The sequence below is a fragment of the Spinacia oleracea genome, chromosome 3 (genome assembly GCF_020520425.1).
Source record: "Spinacia oleracea cultivar Varoflay chromosome 3, BTI_SOV_V1, whole genome shotgun sequence".
In the NCBI taxonomy this organism is placed as follows: domain Eukaryota; kingdom Viridiplantae; phylum Streptophyta; class Magnoliopsida; order Caryophyllales; family Amaranthaceae; genus Spinacia; species Spinacia oleracea.
In genome coordinates this window covers 17,048,825-17,068,322 of record NC_079489.1, presented here as the reverse complement: position 1 = coordinate 17,068,322, position 19,498 = coordinate 17,048,825, and the positions used below count along the sequence as shown (strand labels likewise).

The 19,498-nt window shown below is 33.3% G+C and overlaps 2 protein-coding genes across 10 annotated transcripts; both read left to right on the top strand.

The window, feature by feature from the left end:
* Positions 1-3,524: 3,524 nt before the first annotated feature.
* Positions 3,525-5,815, top strand: LOC130470685 (B3 domain-containing protein REM14). Its single transcript, XM_056841212.1, has 5 exons — positions 3,525-3,681; positions 3,800-4,160; positions 4,724-4,842; positions 4,974-5,208; positions 5,481-5,815. Exons 1-5 carry the CDS (start codon positions 3,613-3,615, stop codon positions 5,483-5,485), a joined length of 789 nt encoding a protein of 262 aa, XP_056697190.1. The 5' UTR covers positions 3,525-3,612; the 3' UTR covers positions 5,486-5,815.
* A 3,501-nt stretch (positions 5,816-9,316) lies between these two features.
* Positions 9,317-17,404, top strand: LOC110805818 (SAGA-associated factor 11). Of its 9 annotated transcripts, none has more exons than XR_002538121.2 (6): positions 9,937-10,073; positions 10,453-10,523; positions 15,986-16,312; positions 16,475-16,739; positions 16,972-17,021; positions 17,112-17,404. XR_002538121.2 is itself a non-coding variant. In XM_056839179.1 (5 exons), exons 3-5 carry the CDS (start codon positions 10,479-10,481, stop codon positions 16,655-16,657), a joined length of 555 nt encoding a protein of 184 aa, XP_056695157.1. In that variant the 5' UTR covers positions 9,317-9,459; positions 9,970-10,073; positions 10,453-10,478; the 3' UTR covers positions 16,658-17,404. The 9 variants fall into 9 exon arrangements, 3 of the variants coding, with proteins under 3 accessions (XP_056695157.1, XP_056695156.1, XP_021867121.1); XR_008930065.1 differs by having other exon boundaries at positions 16,475-16,888; XM_056839179.1 differs by adding an exon at positions 9,317-9,459 and having other exon boundaries at positions 9,970-10,073; positions 16,475-17,404.
* Positions 17,405-19,498: the final 2,094 nt, after the last annotated feature.

The following is a 19,498-nucleotide window of genomic DNA, read 5'->3' as shown; positions in this document are numbered from 1 at the left end:
ATTCAACAAAAAAGAACAAACAATATAAAAAAGAACATAAAATTCCAGAAAAAAGTAACAGCCAATACTAAAATTATGAACAATTTTATGATGAATTTTAAAGTCAACATGAAAGAACAAACAATACAACAAGAAAGAAAAAATACTGGTACAAAAATGAACATTTACTATTTCGGAAATGAATATTTATTTATTTATTTGGAATGAACATTTACTATTTTAGAAATGAACATTTATTTATTTATTTGGAAATAAACTACAAAAATGAACATTTACTATTTCGGAAATGAACATTTACTATTTCGGAATTGAACATTTATTTATTTATTTGGAATGAACATTTACTATTTTGAAAATGAACATTTATTTATTTATTTGGAAATAAACAATATAGGCGCTTGTAAAAACATAAAAGACCAATGAAATGAAAAATTTCATTATGAACATTAACCATATATTTATTGTGAACAAACAAATAAACAAGAAAAAACAAATAATTCAACAAAAAAGAACAAACAATATAAAAAAGAACATAAAATTCCAGAAAAAAGAACAAACAATACAACAATTATGAACAATTTTATGATGAATTTTAAAGCCAACATGAAAGAACAAACAATACAACAATAAGTTTGATGAATGAATTTAAAAAACAACAAGAAAGAACAAACAGTACAACAAGAAAGAACAAACAATAAAAGAAGAAAGAGTAAAAGATTAATGAAGAGTTTAATTATGAACATTAACGTACTATATGATTATTATAAACAAACAAATAAACAAGAAATAACAAACAATATAAAAAAGAACATAAAATTCAAAGAACAAACAAAAAGAAAGAATAAAAGATTAATGAAGAGTTTAATTATGAACATTAACCATATGATTATTATAAACAAACAAATAAACAAGAAAGAACAAACAATATAAAAAAGAACATAAAATTCCAGAAGAAAGAACAAAAAATACGACAATTATGAAAATTTGATGATGAATTTAAAAAACAACATGAAAGAACAAACAGTACAACAAAAAAGAACAAACAGTACAATAAGAATGAACAAACAGTACAATAAAAAAGAACAAACAGTCGACAAGAATGAACAAACAATATGAGCGTGTCGTTTTTGGGGGTACAGCCAGAGCTGGCTGTACCCGGGTACAACAGTTAGCGATTGGTCAATTTATACCTCCTCGCTCCCGCAGCCCTATGTTATTTTTTCTATGGGTCGTGGTGGCTTCTTTGATTTCTTTTTTATAATTTAATTTTTTTTTCTTTTATATTTCATCTTTTGGTGAATGAATTTGTTTTAATCAAAGTATGTTAGAGTTAATATTACGTTCATTTTTACATACTTAATATTATTGTTCATTGTGTAGGGTATTGTTGTCGTTGTTTGAGAGTCGTAGCCAGAGACTCGAAGGGAGTAATATTTGATGCCACCAGTTATGATTTCTATTTTAACAAGTTTAAAATTTTAGTACTAAGCATTTTGTTTATTGATTCTTATCAATTATGTACATGAAAATTCTCCATATTAATCAAGGTTTGAGTTTGTAACAAACTATCTACTCTAGGTTTACTACAAAGTATTTAGTAGGTGTATATCTTTCGATTTAACATAGCTTTAAGTGTTGTTTATTCGTTTATTAAGATACATGTTTATATGAGATTACCATATACGCAGGTGACTTGCAGTGAGAATTTGAAACATCAAGACTTAGCTTATATGAGTGATTTTTTAAATTTTTACAGGTTGTCAACCTTGAGAATTCAGCTCAAAAAATAATAATTCTATGGACTATTTTTTTACATGGAATAGAACTTTTTAAATGGAATCCTATAATAATAGCCTATGTCGTTTAATATTAATTTAATCAAGATTAAACTAAAGATAAAGTTATTCAATTTTACTCAACAAAATTTTGTTAGACCAGATAAAATTTATATTTATCGATTGCATTAAATTTTTATATCATCCAATCACAAAAATTATAAGATAAATTTCACGAAGCGTATATGTGGTTAAAAGTTAATGTGATCAAATATAATATCCTCTATCCCAATCACCTGATAGAAATTTGAGGAAGCAAGCGGAAGTTTTGATGAGGCTGAATAATATAACAAAATTGCATTTTTATCATTGATCACATTAATAAGAATTTTACAACAATATTTGCGCGAGTCTATTTATAGTTGTTCAATATAGGTTATCTTCATTCTCTAGAATTTTCTACCTCCTCACTAACTAGATTCTTCTAGGCACTTAATTAGATATTTTTTAAGTAAATTCTAGACATTGTGTTGGCTAGATTTTTCTACACACTTTACTACTAGATTTTTACATAGTACATTCTAGATTTAGATTTTTCTAGATTAACATTTTAACATCACCCTCTCAAAAAAAAAAAAATATATCAAAGATAAATATGCATGTATAAAAATAAAAAATAAATAAAATTTGATCACGATAAAAAATTTAATTAGATGTCTACCTTAAGTTGTCTATATCATGTTATACTTATTGTTACTGAGTAAATAAAAAGAAACAATCCCCGTACCATTTATTTTGACATTTCTAAATACATAAACCTTATGATTGAATAATGTCAGGTTATAAATCAGCCAATAATAAAATTAAAATGAAATAATAAAACACAAAGATAAAACAATCATTTCAAATCTAGTTAAAAAGTACTCCCTCCGTTTATTTTTGTTTGTTACATTTGGACTTTTGCACGTTTATTAACGTATACTAAAGGTTCTTTTTCTTTTTTATTCAAAAAAAAAAAAAACTTCAATCCACTAATCATTTCAACAACCAATAAAATTGTTTTATTTATCAAAATGAAACAATAATGGAAAAACACAAAGATTGCTAACTTAACATACTTGGGAAATTGTAAAGAAATTTAATGAGTTGAAAAAATTGGACCAATTAAAATTAAAAAATGGCACAAAAAATTATAGTATACGAAGTAATAAGTTTATAAAAGGAAAGATCTACCACGTAACAAACATTGTGAAACACCCTAAAACAAACATGTGACAAACAAAAAGAAACGGAGGAAGTATATATATATAAAAAAACATATACTCCGTAATTTTTATAGTGGTGATAAGGTTTTGGTGGAAACGGATGTGATTTACTACAGTACTTCAATTTCTATAGCAGATGACATACTTCCTCCGTCTTTTAATACTCGCAACGTTGGTTAGTTTCACGCATGCCAATGCACAACTTTGATCATTTATATCTTAAATTCTCTTTATGCAAGAATTATAAAAAGTTAATATTTTGAAAATACACGTTGAGACGAATCTAACAAGATCTCACATGACTATGTTTTATCTTATATAAAAAGCACTAAGAATAGTCAAAGTAGATTATATGAATAGTGGCAAAAGTTCAAACGTTGCGAGTATTAAAAGACGGAGGAAGTATAATTTTTATTTTTTTGGATAAAACAATGAAACTTGATTAGTTGCTGTTTTAGCGTCGATTGATTTACCAATAGCATTTAAGCACAATGGTCAACACCCCATTTATTTCCCTTAAAAGCAAAACTTAAAACCAGAGTTAAACAAAACTTACACTCAAAAACTGTAAAATGAACAACTTCTCCTTAATCAACCCCCATTTTTTTCAGCCTCTTTTACCAAATTTTCAATCCAATTTCGTAAGTCTTTTTTTTCTTCTAATCATTATCTCTTTAATTTCTTAATCTATTAATCTTATAAGTAATCATGTGAATTTACTAACGCTTATGTACATTGTTGCACTAATTTTGATGACAGTCGATTCCGAAGTCATTCCTAAAGTATCTTAGAGAAGAAGATAAAGAGGAAGGTGATGAAAAGATTGCCAAAATAAGAAACTATGAAGTTGGAGATTACCTATGGAAGGTCAAAGTGGGTTATTTCGATGATAAGTTGCATTTTAAAGATGGTTGGAACAATTTTTGTAACGACCATGGTTTACAAGTTGGTGATTTCTTGGTGTTTCAATATCATCAAAACTTGGTTTTCGACGTTTTCGTGTTCGATCCTACTACTTGTGAGCGTCCGTTTCCGGGTTTACACCATCTCACGGTAGAGAAGGCGCTATCATCAAGCTTAAACAACCAAGAAATAAAGGGATTTTGCAAGAATGGGAAAGGTTAGTTGTCTTTTATTTTATTTTAATTTATTCTTTGATATCTCTGCTTCTGCCTTTTTTTTTTACAATATAAATTACAAATGGGGCAGGAAATTCGAACCTGATACATATGGTACACATGTTCCCGGTCTTAATCACTAGACCCATATATACCTCATTGGTTCTGCTTGTATAATTAAGAACTACGGAGTATTCCATATGCAACACAAAAGATATACTTCCTCCGTTCTGGAAATATTGCACTATGATTGACTTATACTGTTCTAACCATTACTTTGACTCTTAATATCTCAAATCATGTGTAAGTAAAAATTATAAAAATTTAATATTTAGAAAATATATATCGATACAAATCTAACATGATTCGACATGACTAAAATTTTCTTACGTACGAATCACAAAAAATGGCCAAAATCGTAGTCTGAATATTGTACAAAACAAATGATGCAATATTTCCGGAACGGAATAAGTATAGGTTGTTATGCTTTTTAGCATCTCTGTATTGAGTATTGACTAATGTTGTGGTTTCACGGTTTGTGTACAATAATACTTGTACGTTGAAGAGTTGAAAAGGAACAAAAAGCACAAGGCCCATCCAGCAGGGAAAGCATCCTTTGAACCGAGGGGATATCCGTACTACGAAACCTTTGTGAAATCATTCACCTTGAAATGGGGAGGAGTGGTAAGCTTTCATACCCTCCATTGTGATTATTTTTTCTGTACAACATACTCTACCACCCGTTTTATATACCCACGTTTTTATTTTGGGGCGATTCATTGAGTAAAACTAATGCAATATTGGCATATTTGTAGAGTGTCCCATCACAATTTGCAAGGGAAAATGATCTAGTAAACAAATGGTGTGACGTGACACTAACAGATCAACAAGGGAAAGAATGGCAAGTTACACTGAGAAATCGTAACCAGGGTCGTACTGTTTATATTGGAACGTGGAATGCTTTTCACCGTGCGCATGGCTTGAAAACTGGTGATCATATTGTCTTTGAGCTCATTCAGTCTGGAGAAACACCCAAAATGAATTTCTATAGTAAGTTCCTAGCTCACTTCTCATTAGTACGTACATTTTTTTATTGCGGACTTAGAAATACGCTTATTTAGAAGAAAAAAACACACATATTACAATTTAGAATATATATATTAAAGATTTCCTACATTTTCCCTTTGATTCTAATAATCGTGTATTTATGTTAGAAGATCTCTATTTTCCAATTTCAGTACTTGACAAGTTACATGACACGTCATTTTGCTCTACATATTTCATGTCACTTTGCTAAATTTATAATGGAACTCATTTTGCAGAATAGAGTTGATTAGTTAGATCCTTTTGCAAAGTGGAGAGCGGTCAATAATATCAATAATGGACCTATTGTATTGGATCGAATCGGATTGGATTGGAAATTTAACTGATATCTTCAACAAGAGAAATCACACTCATCTGGACTCAATTGCTTGTTTTGTGTTTTGTACTTTGTATTTCGATAGAAATATTGAATTTCTAAAACATAAGTTATATTTTTATGTTGTTAATTACTTTTCGTATCGGATATGATAAGGTTCGTTTATTATCCTTTGTCATTTCAAGGTTTATCTCATGCCTAATGAAGAAGCTAATTAATGAGATTATACCTCGTTTATCGTAAAACTAGTGGTGGTGGTTGTGTCCCTCAGTTTTCAATTTTTGGCCTTCAAGAAGTAGCACCGATATACTACCTCCGTTTATTTTTGTTGGTTACGTTTGGACTTTTACACGTTTATTTAACGTATAATAAAAATTCTTTTTCTTTTTTATTAAAAAAATTACCCAAGTAAAACCTAAATCCAATAATCATTTCAACAACCAATAAGATTGTTTTATTTATCAAAATGAACCAATAATGAAACGGCTACTTTTGTGAAAGACCGCCTTACCGGAAAGACCACTTTGATTCGTTAACTAATTGATTCCAATACTTAACTAATTTGCCCCATTACTTAACTAACTAGTTCTAGTGATTAACTAATTAGTTGCTTTGCATAACTATTTGGTTTCAGTATTTAACTAATTAGTTTCAGTTGTTAACTAATTAGTTTCAGTGATTAACTTATATGACACAAATGTGGTCTTTTGTGTAAGACCGCCTAATACAAAAGTTTGTAATAACGAAAAAGCACACAGATTGCTAGCTTAACATACTTGGGAAATTGTAAAGAAATTTAATAAGTTGAAAAAATTAGACCAATTAAAATTAAAACCTGACACAAAAAATGACAATATAATAAGTTTATAAATGAAAGATTCTACCTCGTAACAAACATTGTGAAACACCCTAAAAGAAATACGTAACAAACAAAAAGAAACGGAGGGATCAGTATTTTGAGTATTATTTATGGGTATTACAAATAGATATCCTATTCTAAATATATTCTAAAAAAAAACACCTCTATTTTAAATTACAAATAGATATCCTATTCTTTGTAGATTTTCTAATTCATATAGACGTTTATCTTCTATCATGTAGCTCAGATTTAACACAACTCTACCACATATGATATTCTATGATTCTATCTCTAGGACAACTACGTTATCCTTAATATCCTCCTGTAATCGGAACGACGGTTTCACGAATGTTACGATTGGAGAAATAAAAAAAATGTTGTGTCGAATAGCACTTACGGCTCGTTTGTTTAGAGGGATAAAGAGGAGGGATAAGGATTTCTTATCCCTACTTACTACTATCCATTGTTTGTTTATAAGGAATTGACAATTTATGAGGGATAGGGATAAGGATTAAATGCCTCATTATCCCACTAATCTTGTACCTAGGGGGGGCAGGTATAAGAATGGGGATTTCTCATTTAATTGTGAAAAGATAATTATATTCCCATAAAAAAAACAAATGTACAATTATAAGGGTATTATTGTAAGTTTATTATTTTATTTTCTATTCTATCCAACAATTCCAAACACATTTCCCATACCATGCCAAACAAGAGATAAGGATAAAATTAATGAATTCCCTATGTCAAATTCCCTATCTTTATCCCTATCTTTGTCCCTATCCCTATCCCCTTCTCATACCAAACGAGCCGTTATAGACGTCTATTCGACACGACACGTTTATTAAATGGGTCTGGTTAGTGTTGAGTTTTTCCAGCCCATTTATATTCGACACGAACACGAACATTACTCGACACGACATGTTTGTCAGCTCTACCAACAACCTATGTATTAATTAAAAAAAAATTCCTTAGATAAATGTAGTGTTTGTGTAGAGGGATAGGATAAGAGCTAGAGGGGATACATATAGGGATAAAAACACCTCTTATTCCATCGATATGTAATTAAGGAGGAGGTGGTACAACGAAAAGGATAAGAAATAAATAGGAAAATATTATTTTACCCTTGGTGAAAAAGAAGAAGAGATGAGAGATTAGGCTGCGTTCTATTCACTTGATTTCAACTTATTTTTCCTGAACTTATCTTATCTGAACTTATCTGAACTTATCTGAACTTATTAGAACTTATCAAAACTTATTTAAGTTATAAATTGTACTTGGCCAACCCTTATCTGAACTTAACTGAACTTATCTAAACTTATCTGAACTTATTTTTCCTGAAATAAGTGAAAATAAGGTGAACAGAACAGGGCTTAAGAAAGTTAGTAAGAGAATTTTAATAATTTTTATCTCACCTCACACTAACGATTCAAGAATCAAGACCCTTTATCATTGCATCACCCCACTGCACCCCATGCTTTTTAAAACATACTATAATTGGGTTGGGTGTGAAAGATATACTTTGTATATGATTGTTTGTTGAACAGAATTTGTTGAAATTTAAAGGAATTGAAAAGGTGAAAATCATATCTACTCCTTCCGTTTCTTTTTATTTGATACATTTTCCCTTTATGATGTTTCACAATGCTTTTTACGTGGGAGAATTTTTCGTTTTATAAACTTATTATACTGTCATTTTTTATGCCAATTTTTAATTTTCATTGGTCCCATTTTTTCAATTCATTAAATTTCTTTACAATTTCCCAAGTGTTACTTGGGTTTATTTTTTTTAATAAAAAATAAAAGGTATTTTGCACTACATTCAAAGAGAGAATAAATGTCAGATTTTGAAATAACAAAATCAGGATTAATGGTGGATTTAAAGCATTTAAAATAAAAAAGAAAAAGAATCTATATTATATGTTAACGTGCAAAAATCCAAACGTAACAGACAAACAAAAACGGAGGGGTGCTATAGAATATTAAAAAAACTAATATTTGAAGGTCAAGATACTCTAAAAGGTTCTCTAAATTTTTTAGCAACAATGGTATGTGACCCACTTATCTTTGTTATTTTTTTTTTGACATATCTTTGTTATTTTCTTAGCTTAAGTATTATAGAGGAATTTTCCAACTTTTGTACCGGTATGTTTTCTTAACTTATATTTCCTCTGTTTTTTTAATACTCCCAATGTTTGAACTTTTTACACTATTTATATAATCTACTTTGACTATTTTTGGTGTTTGTTATATAAGATAAATAGTCATGTGGGATCTTATTAGATTCGTCTCAATGTGTATTTTCAAAATATCAACTTCTTATAATTATTGCATAAAGAGAATTTAAGATATAAATGACCAAAGTTGTGTATTGACATGCGTGAAAGTAACAAACGTTGCAAGTATTAAAAAACGGAGGAAGTATGGTAGTGCGCTCTTATCCATATTACTCTGTTTTTTAAAAGGTGCACCGAGCAATAATAGGTTGTTAGTAAGCATGAGCAGACTGTGTTTCAACTTGCAGTCATTTTACCTTTTATGTTGGACAAATCTGGATTATTAATTAGATGTTGAAATATGCAATTTATTGGCGTATTTAGATGGGTGAATATCGAGTAGTTGAGAGTTGATGTTGTAAGTGTAAACTATTTATTGATCCGTACTAATTGACTGCTAATATGGGAAGTCCTCATGCGTAGAGATTCTTTTTTTTTTTCCTTCTACTTGTGGTTTGGTGTACTTTTTTTTGCAAGTCCGTTATACATGAATCATTTTTTTTGCCATGCCTTTTGTGCTCCCTTGTTTTATGAGCAAGAGTGACTTAAAGGTCCATTCTAGCTTACACATTGTTTAAAAGTTAAATTTACATGTCTTTTTTTGTTTTCGAAGGAGCGAAAAGAATTCACTGGAGAAGTTGGTTATACAATTGCTTTTTTCCGATGATGTCAGTAAGCTCATAAGGGTTCATGACTTCGAGTTGCACTGAGCAAATATCAAGGTTTCACAATCGATATTAAGAGTGGTAAGTTAGTTAATTTGTTGTCATATGAAGGTTTTACGATACTTAGTGATTTCAAGAGCTTGACTTTATATAAATTAATGAATATTACTATTCCATATACACATATGGTATGAGTTGTTAATTTTTTACTCCATATGTCCCCTAAAATATTGTCCCATATTTCTTTTCTGGATGTCATTTTAAGTTTGCCCCATACTTTAAATGGTAAGTTTTTCCACTTATTTTTTTCTCGATCTCTCTCCTCATGGACATACTTTATCAACCCATTTACATATTTTACAACGTGGTCTTAATAAAGTAGAACATAGTGTAATCACTAATCAGTCACTAAAACCAATGATGTCTTGGCCTAGTGGTTAAGGCTGAGGGCCTGTGTACAATAGGTCTTAGGTTCGAATCCCCCCACCCCCATTTGTAATTTATATTGCCCTTGTGGCTCATACGCACCAAAAAAAAAAAAAACTAATCAGTCACTAAAATAAAAATGGTTACGTGAAAACTGAAAAATAGGTAAATAGAACGGGGCACTAGACCGCGCGCTGCTGTTCGTGTACACAGTCGCAATCAACCGCTCATCGGCGCTTCTCCACCTTGCCGTCGTGTTTTCTTCGCCGGTAAATTGATTTTCTTCTTCTCTGTCTTTTTTCTTTTGTGATCATAATTGTTTCGTTTTTATTCTTTTGTTTATTTATTTCTATCGTCACATATTCGAATTGGATCAACTTCATCTGAAAGAATCATCTCCATTACAAATCTTCGGTCAATTTATCGCCTTTTCATGATTAGGTTTTGTATTTTTCTCGTTATTAGCTTTAATTTCCAGAAATATTTAGCTTTTTATTTTTGTTCGATTGAATTTATTTTCTGAGGGTTTTGCAATTCTGTAGTTTCTGTTGAATTATCATATAGCAGTATATTAACTTTTCAATTTTGTTGTTTGTATAATTAAAGCATTGTATGATGTTGTTACAATTGTGTTGAATTTGAAATCAGGTGTGTACCTGCTATCATTTGTAGCAATGTCCGTACCTAATGAAGATAGTTCATCTTCATCCCAGTCTCAGGTACTTACCCGCCTGCCTTGCACGAAATTCTTTCCAATTTTGTGTGGTTTCTGAGTTTTAAATTGACGCTATAACCTTCAAATGAATTGTTCTAATTGTGATCTGGCAACCAATCGTATAATGACTAGAGTTCAAAAGGCTAAAACAATCCTTGGCGGAGGGGTGAGCCATTGGTTGCATATAAGATGGAAATGGGATTGGAGTTTCCAAAACCACGATTGTGTTGTTGTTTCGTTGGATGGGGATTCATTGAAGACCAAAGTGCCGTTGGTTGAAAGGGAGAGGGAGGTGTTACTGACCGCTAAGTAATTTTGTAATTTGTTCCCAGTATATTCTCACCACAATCAAACTAGGAAATGGGAATTGTCTAGTGATTCCGCAACCACCGATTTCCACTCCCATGTTTCGCTTCAATCCCCAAATTCTCGTTCTTATTTTTAAAATGCCATAGGGTAAGGTGTCATACATCTAGACCTTCACAGAATCTGATTGGGTGGTTGTTGTTTCTAAGACTTGGAGGCTCTTGGGAGATTATTTTACACCTCAGTGGTTTTTTTTGATTTTATGAATGGCGTAGGAAGGTCAAGAAATCTATCACTGTTGATTGATTAGGGGTAAGGTTTTATGTGTTTTGACCTTCTTATACTTGGGAGTATCATTGGTTGATGGTGTCATTGTAGGTTATGCAGTTTGGGTTTCTGCTCCGGTCAATCAACATAAGCATTTTAAGTCAATCAACAGAAAGAAGTTCAATAAACAGACTATCAGAGATTTTTTTTTTTTATAAAAAAGTTCCAACCTTGTTTGCCTAGTTTCTTTGTGTAACTGTTTGCAGTCACAATCCACTAACTAGAGGAGGACTGGAGGTAGTCCGCAAATCACTTTCTGTTTGTCTTACCTTTCGTAATGCTATATGGTAAGGCTTTGTCCACCAGGACCTCCACCAATAATAATAATACAGACATATTATAACTCTAACAACAAAGGTAGAGTGATTACTTTGAGACATTCTTATCTGATTCACTCACCTATCTTTTTAGCTGTCTTTTAAATAAATGGCAACAACCAAAATGTAGGCTTTTTATTTTTGTCTGCAATCCTTTACTTCTGAAGTAGCAAAATTCTATTGCCCTTTCTTAAGCGTGTTCTGAGCTCCTAGCAGCCAACTGCTGTTTATGTTGCTAAGGTCATGAATAATACAGAGGTATTTGAAGCGTTAACAGCAAAAGGAGAGGGAATACTTGGAGGCTTTATTGTTCAATTCACTCAGCTGTATGATAGCTGCCTTCTGGACTTTTGTGGTTCTTAAAATGAATTTCAGTATCCAAAATACAGGCCTTCTAAATTCCAATTCTTTCTGTACTTCCTGAAGTATCAAGTTTTGTTGGGAGATTTTTAAGCGTTGAAAGTATAACTGATCAGTGAATGCCTTGATGAGAAATGTAGCCTCAGAAAACATAGTTTCCTCTGAGCTCCTTTGTGGACTATCCGGTCATTGTATTTATCTGGGAAAGGCCCTTACCAAAAGCCTACAACAGTTTCTGTCTGAACCTTTGATGTTTTCATTTCATGCAAGAATCATATAGCTGTTGTGTGTAGCCATGATGGTTGCAGTTTAGCACCCTATATTTTAGCCCTTGAAAGTTGCAGTTTAGGACCCTATGTTTTAGCCCTATGATAGTTGCAGACTTGCAATTTAGCCCACCCTTCCACGACGTGTATAGACAAATGAAAACCTAGCTGCTAAGACCATGGGGCATAAGTAGCAGTCCTATCATTTCTCCACCAGCTATCCATGGTAACACTAATCCCAAAACACCATGAATCCTTATCTGCCAAAACGTCTTTGGTGACAGTACAGAGTTGCTCCCTAGAGTGTTCCCTATTTTTTTAACCCCAAAAGTATTCAGGCCTCATTTGTACTTTGTGGCAATTCAAATTATCAACGTGGTTACTCCGTACCACTTTGAAAATAACTTACTTACCATACTCAAGTTAATAACTTAATACATCCAATAAGACATCCATATACTCAATGCATCATGCTGTCCTTTTCACCTCTTGAGTCCAAAATGACCACTGTCCAAAGTTGGGCTAACACTAGTCTGGAAAGAGTATATCTGATGTGTCTGCATTGCCCTCCATTGGTACGAAGCACAATCTAGGTCCATTACTTCTTCTTATGGAAGGGCCCCTTTGCTTAGGTTCACCTAAGTATTAACCACCTAGGATTTAACCCCTTGTCCTACTTGTACATTTGATACTTATCATCCTGAGCTTGACTACTACCAGTAATCCAGTATTGTCATCTATCATCTTCCAATTCCTGCATGTCAATAGATATTCTCAGCAGTGTAGTGTCATTGCTTACTGTAAGGGAAGGCAAGCTTGTTCTTGATCAGGTGGGAAGGCAGAGGGATGAACATAATACATGTAGGTCGCTCACCCCAAATATTCTAACAAGTCTCTAATTCTTCTTCCTCATTGACTTCTATCGACATGATACTTTCCTCCATAACATACCTTCAAGGGATTTCTCATTGCACCCAAGGATGACACTGTATCTTGATTGAAAAATGTAATTCCCAACTCCAAGTAGCTAACCTCTTGCTAGCCCTCCTCCTATTCCTTATATTTACCCCCAGAAACTTGGGAGTTGGGACAAAACTGTGTCTGGAATATTTAGGATTCTCTAAGCTTGTTTGATGATCAAAGCTTGCTAATTTAAGTTACCTATTTTTTCATGATGAGCTTCTGACACAAACAATAGGAAATGTCGTTGCAGCAATAGGCAGCAATGATGCTATTATTTTCCCTCCAATTTTCCACCAGGTATGCCTATTCTACCATCAATGCACTGGAAAATCCGCATACTGAACATCGGTGGAAAGAGAGGAAAGAACCAAAAGATTAGCTTTTAGTTCAATGCTGGTGAAAGGTAAGAGCACTGCGAGTCTGAAATACTCTATTCTATTTTAAACCTTTCCCTCCAAATCAAACTGATAGAACCTCTTTGTTCTGTTGCCTATAGTGCGCTACTAGGGAAGACACCAAAGTTATCTGAAAGTCTCATCAACATACCAAACATATAAGTTCTTGAACAGTTGGACTATTGAAATTTTGGGGTTACTAGAATCAAAGATATTTCCTTATTGATGAACTCTCACCAATGGCGGAGCCAGGAAATAGTTGTTGGGGGGTTAAATAGTACTCCCTCTGTCCCTTAATACTTGCACCGGTTTGACCGGTGTGGAGTTTAAGACACTTGAATTGACTTATTAATTTAATAGGTGTTAGTTGATAGTGGGGTATTTTTTTAATATAGTTAGTGGAAAATGTGTAAGGGTGGGGAGTGGTGTGTGGGGGGTGTGAATTTTTAAATAATTTTCTGTAGGGAGTAGGGTGTAGGTAAGTGTGAGAAATAATATAATATTGATAAAAATTTCCATTTATAGAAGCGGTGCAAGTATTAAGGGACGGCCCGAAAAGGAAAGCGGTGCGAGTATTAAGGGACAGGGGGAGTATAAATCAAAATTTTGATTATAATACTTCGTATAAAGTAAACATAAACTAAATATGACTTTGTACTAATAATACACGTTTTACATGAAAATTTTGCTGTTTTCTAAAAATGAAAGAAAAAAGAACGATCCTATCAAAAAGAAATAAAAGAAGAAAGTAAAACAAAAACAAAAAGTGTAAAAGAATACTGGGAAAAAGAACACAGGCAAGTAAAAAGAGCAACTTTGTAGGATTAAAGAATCGATCCTGGGAAAAATGCATCAACAAAACACTTAACATCTGACGACCACATGACCATTGAGGCAAAGGTTAATTTGTATCTTTATATACTCTGAATATGTAACGGTTTTTCAATTTCTTGATGGGGCGGGAGCCGCTGACTCTCACAATGCTTCACTATATTTTTTTCAAAGTGACTAATAGAAGATTGGCCTATTATAGTGATTCCAGGCTATTTCAGGAAATCAGGATTAGCGATTGGCCTTAGAAGAGCTCTGATTTTCTGCAAGCCAGAATTGGGAAATTAGAAGAACCCCTCAAGCACGTATTGGTTGGAGTCTTGGGGCTAGGTACATTCAGCTAGACAAGGTTTCAGCTATCTACAGAGATGAATTCACTCCTAGACTCCTAGTTAAAACAACTTTTTTTCTTATCACCACATGCACTGGTGATCCAACAACTTATGTCACATGCGTCCTTTTCATTTCCACTTGACATTCTCCATGATAAGAACATCCTGTTTGAATTGTTGCTTATAGCACATTCCTACCATTATTTTGATTACGTTTGTCAATCATTTCTTAGAGGGTGCTGCTTGTTCACATGGGTGGTTGTACCCCATGTATGAGTCAAAATCTTGCATCCTATTGGAGTTTCCCTTTCTAAGTGAGGAAATATTTTTATAGAAGCTAGAGGCACTTAATTGAAGTTAGAGGCCTTTGATTTAAAGAACTTGGATGAGCTTCTTTGGTTTTATTAAAGTACTTGGATGAGCTTCTTTGGTTTTATTAAAGTACTTGGATGAGCTTCTTTGGTTGTATTGAAGAACTTTGATGAGCTTCTTTGGTTGTATTCGATGCACCTATAAATTATGGATTTTGCTTTGAATTATGGATAGAGATGAATGATGGATGATATGTGATCTATACAAAGTGCGCATATTGGGTTAGGGATGATGTTGGTTGATGACTGATGACTGATGACTGATGACAGAATGTCAAGCATTTTTTTTATATCTGTAGAAACCTGGCTAGTCCAGTACTCGTAAGAGATAGTGGTCCAGTATGCGTGGCTGGGTGGGAGAGTGTGTATGCAGACAAATCTCCTGTGAAATCAGACTCACCAAGTTAGCATGTGCTTGAATATATTTAGCATTGTATTTTGGGGGTTGATTTGTTGCCTTCTGTGAAATACCCATCGTTCCACCAAGGTTATCTTGTATCTAAATCTATGATTGCAGAATGACAGTGTATACAGATTTCTAATGCACTGCTTTTTGGGGTGCTATATTCTTTTCTGCACTTGGTTAATGTGTAGAGTGTGGTATGTTTGTAATATGTACAATTAATACCAACTTTTAATTCACTTTATTCTTGATAATATACGTTGTAACAAGCATATAAACAAAGGAAAACAATCATTTATCTGTACTTAACTACTTATGCATCAGAGGTCTAAGATTTTGATCAACTAGCTCAAGGTTTCAGTGATGTCCAGAGAGGTTAGCTTAGGACATTAGGAGCCAGATAAAACATGTATGAGGTTGAATATCTCTCCAGCGGGTGTGGGTTTAAGAGGTTGAATATGAGATACACCTGAATTTTTATTTTCTTAAGCTAACCTAACCCTTGTATGACTGCATAATAGCTGAACCTGTTTGTTTTGTGTTGTATGTCTTGTCCATTACATGTGCAATATGTTTTAGTTGATGAACTTGTAAGGTTTGTTGCTTGCAGCTTTCATCACAGTTATTTAGTGACCTCTTGGATTCGATCATTGTTGATGTTGCATCAGAGTGCCACCGGATTGCGAGGCTTGGTCTTGACCGGAATTTGGAAGAAGAGGAAGAAGAGTTGAAGTTGTCAGTACAGGCCAGGATAAAGGTTGCTGATTCAAGCAACAGTGGTGAAGCAAATGGAAAGCACGTAGTTGACATATTTGGACAAACACATCCAACTGTAGCAAACGATGTATTTGACTGCATGAACTGCGGGAGGTCTATTGCAGCTGGAAGATTTGCCCCACATTTGGAGAAATGCATGGGAAAGGTTAGTTAATGTAATGGAGATAAGAAATGGAAGGAAAAACTAAGAAACTGCTTTTCTCTTCGACGTTATATTTTTCCCTCTTTTGGCTGATCATTCATCTGACTTAATGTTATGCTGCTACGATGTCCTTGATATTTACCCTTTCTTTGATGGTACAAACAGGGTAGAAAGGCTCGTCTTAAAGTAACCAGAAGTAGCACAGCAGCACAGAACCGCTACTCCCGAAACAGCCCTGTTTCTGCGTACTCCCCTTATTCGAATTCCACAGCCGCGAACCGGTTATCAAACGGATCACCTGGTGGTCCAGGTGACGAATTCCCAAATGGCACATCCGAAGACTCGTGAGAAGTGAATTGGATGGATGCCATAGACTGCAGTTCACTGTTTATACTCAACAGGCGGATCTTCTTTCCTCAACAAGTTGCAGGTGATTTTTATGTCCTGCTTTTCGAATACAAGTGTAAATGCAAGAGTGAATTGGACCAACTCCTGAGTTGGATGTAAGATGAATTGCTACCGATATAACCCTCTTGTACACCAGTGGGATGTAATGCCATTGTGTATTTATCAATTAACGTAAGTGAGGGGGGTTTTGACATCAGATTAAAGTAAGGAAACTAGCTGTAGCAAAATGATCATTTGGATTGTGTTTGGTTCAGGCGATCAGATTCGGGTGACGTGTCATATAGTTTGGGTCAATTTAACTCAGGTCAAACTAGGGTACTCCTTGGTCAATTTTTTCCTTTTGAAAAATCCTTCAAAAATCTACACGAGTCAATCTTCATTTTTTGATTTTCAGGTTTATTCACTTGGGGGTGAACTTGAGTTATCGGCTTCAACTTTCAATAACTATTTCGGTTGATTTCAAGCTAGGTTACCCGTATTGTTGGGATCCCACATGTTGCTGAACTCCATCATTGATTTTACAATGTGTCACTTGTTTTTGTATAATGAATTTAGATTTGTATCAGCCCAAACTTAAATCTGTACTTGCTTGGGTGAATATGTTTTTTTTTGGTATCAGCCCAAACTTAAATCTGTACTTGTTTTTGTATAATGAATATGTTATCACCCGGTTCACCCTTAGGTTAATCTGGATTCGGGACGAGTTCTGGGTGGATAGGTTCCGATCCCCTCCCAATTGTTGTTGCTTGAATATGTTAGATATGTACTCTACCATAGAAATTTTAGGTGATGGGTATCCGTGTATTTCTCTTCTTCTTGCGATTGTTGGACAACCCAATACCCAAATACCTACGAGTAATACTTACCTCCAGCCTGTATACGATATGTCACATGTACGAATCCTCCCTCTTCAATTGAGACGTATGTTATTCAATTTAAACACTTTTGTTTACCAATGCCTTAGTAGTAAACCAAACTTAAACCCTTTCTCTTGTACATTCTATGTTCTGGTGATATTTCATATGTGCAGTGGAGCGTATTTATTGATAAAAGAAAGTTGTGAAATTACCATAAATGTAATGTTTGGTGGAGGCAGAGCATTGAATATCGTCAGAAATTGTTGCTAAATCCAATATTGAATGGTCAATCAATATTACTATTCCCATCATCTGAATCAATAGTACAAACCTAACAAACATTGTTTAGATAATACAGACTAAAAATTCGGGTTTTAAGAAAATTGGAATATAATACACTGAAAAGTGGAGTATAATATATTAGTAATTGATTTGCATATGAATGTGAAATATAGTAGACGAGAAATGGGAATATAGTACACGAGAAAGTGTAACATAGTACTCACTTTGTTTTTTTTTTTTTTTAATTCTTTACATTTCTTTTTGGGTGTCTCAAAATGTTTTTTACATCTCCTTTTATATTATCACATAAATGCTTTAATATTCTATCAAAATTTGTGTCAAATGATTATTTTAACCAATTAAATTCATTGGGTCATTTAATATATAAATAAACGTAATTTTCCTTGTTTAAATAAAAAAATAGAGGAATCTCAATGCACATTAATTAGTCGTTAATAAACGTGCAAAATGTCAAACGTAAAGAACAATAAAAAACGGAGGGAGTACATGTCAACAAACCAGCTTTCATTATTAATAACTGTTTTCGTACTGCGTCTTACTCCTTAACCAAAGTCTCGGGTTCGAGCCTTAGGTATGAAAAAAATCTCATCTGGAAGAGATGTTGTCCATCGAGATACCCATGCAAACCCCGCGAGAGATCAGTCGACTCACCAAAGGCGATGAAAACTCCTCGTAGTAGAAAAAAAAAAACGTGCTAGGTATAACTTTAATTAATTTTATACATTATACAACTCAACTTTGATGGTTTAACCAAAGCGACTTCAGCGGCAACAAGAGTTATTATTAATTAGAGACTCCAAAGGTCAATCCGTTTCTTCATGCACTTTCAATTTGCAACAGCGGTGGCTAGTTGAGTCGGAGAACCTGATATGGTTGGGTAATACACAATTTTGCAGTTCTCCGCCTTACCACTCGGTCATGCCGCCAAAATGATTAAAAATAGACTAGACGAAAAGATTACTTTTTTGAGATGGATTACTGAACTTATTTTTTTATTTATTGTACTTGCATTTTAAACCTCTTTTTCTTGATAGCCCTTTCACTACTTACTAAAAAGAAAATCTTTTTTTCCAGCTAACCTTCAAAATTAAATACCGTTACTGTATAGGTGGATCTCATTGTGAAAGACCTATTACTGGATAATTCATGGGTAGAGCCAAAAAGTTTGAACTGTATCCTTCATGGCAGAAACACTGACTCTTCAAAAAGAATTCAAGAAGCTATCAAGCTTAATACGTAGTATCAAACAACTTCACATTGAAGGAGATAACCTTCTTGTCATCAATTCTATCAAAGGGCCGGTGCTGGTCCATTCCGTGGAAGTTGCAATGCATCATTAATGATATCAATACCTTACTTGGATCTATCATCAAATGGGAAATCAAACATATTTACAGATGCAAACACAGCGGTTGACTGGATAGCAAACGTGAGACATTTAGTTGATAATACTATGTATATTGATCCTTGTAATAGTCCAAATTTAACTTCCATTGTTCAAAATAATTACTCCCTCCGTCCCGGAATACTCGATCCGGTTTGACCGGCACAGAGTTTAAGGGACTTAAATTGACTTATTTAATTTAATAGGTAGTAGTTGATAGTGGGGTATTGTTTAAAT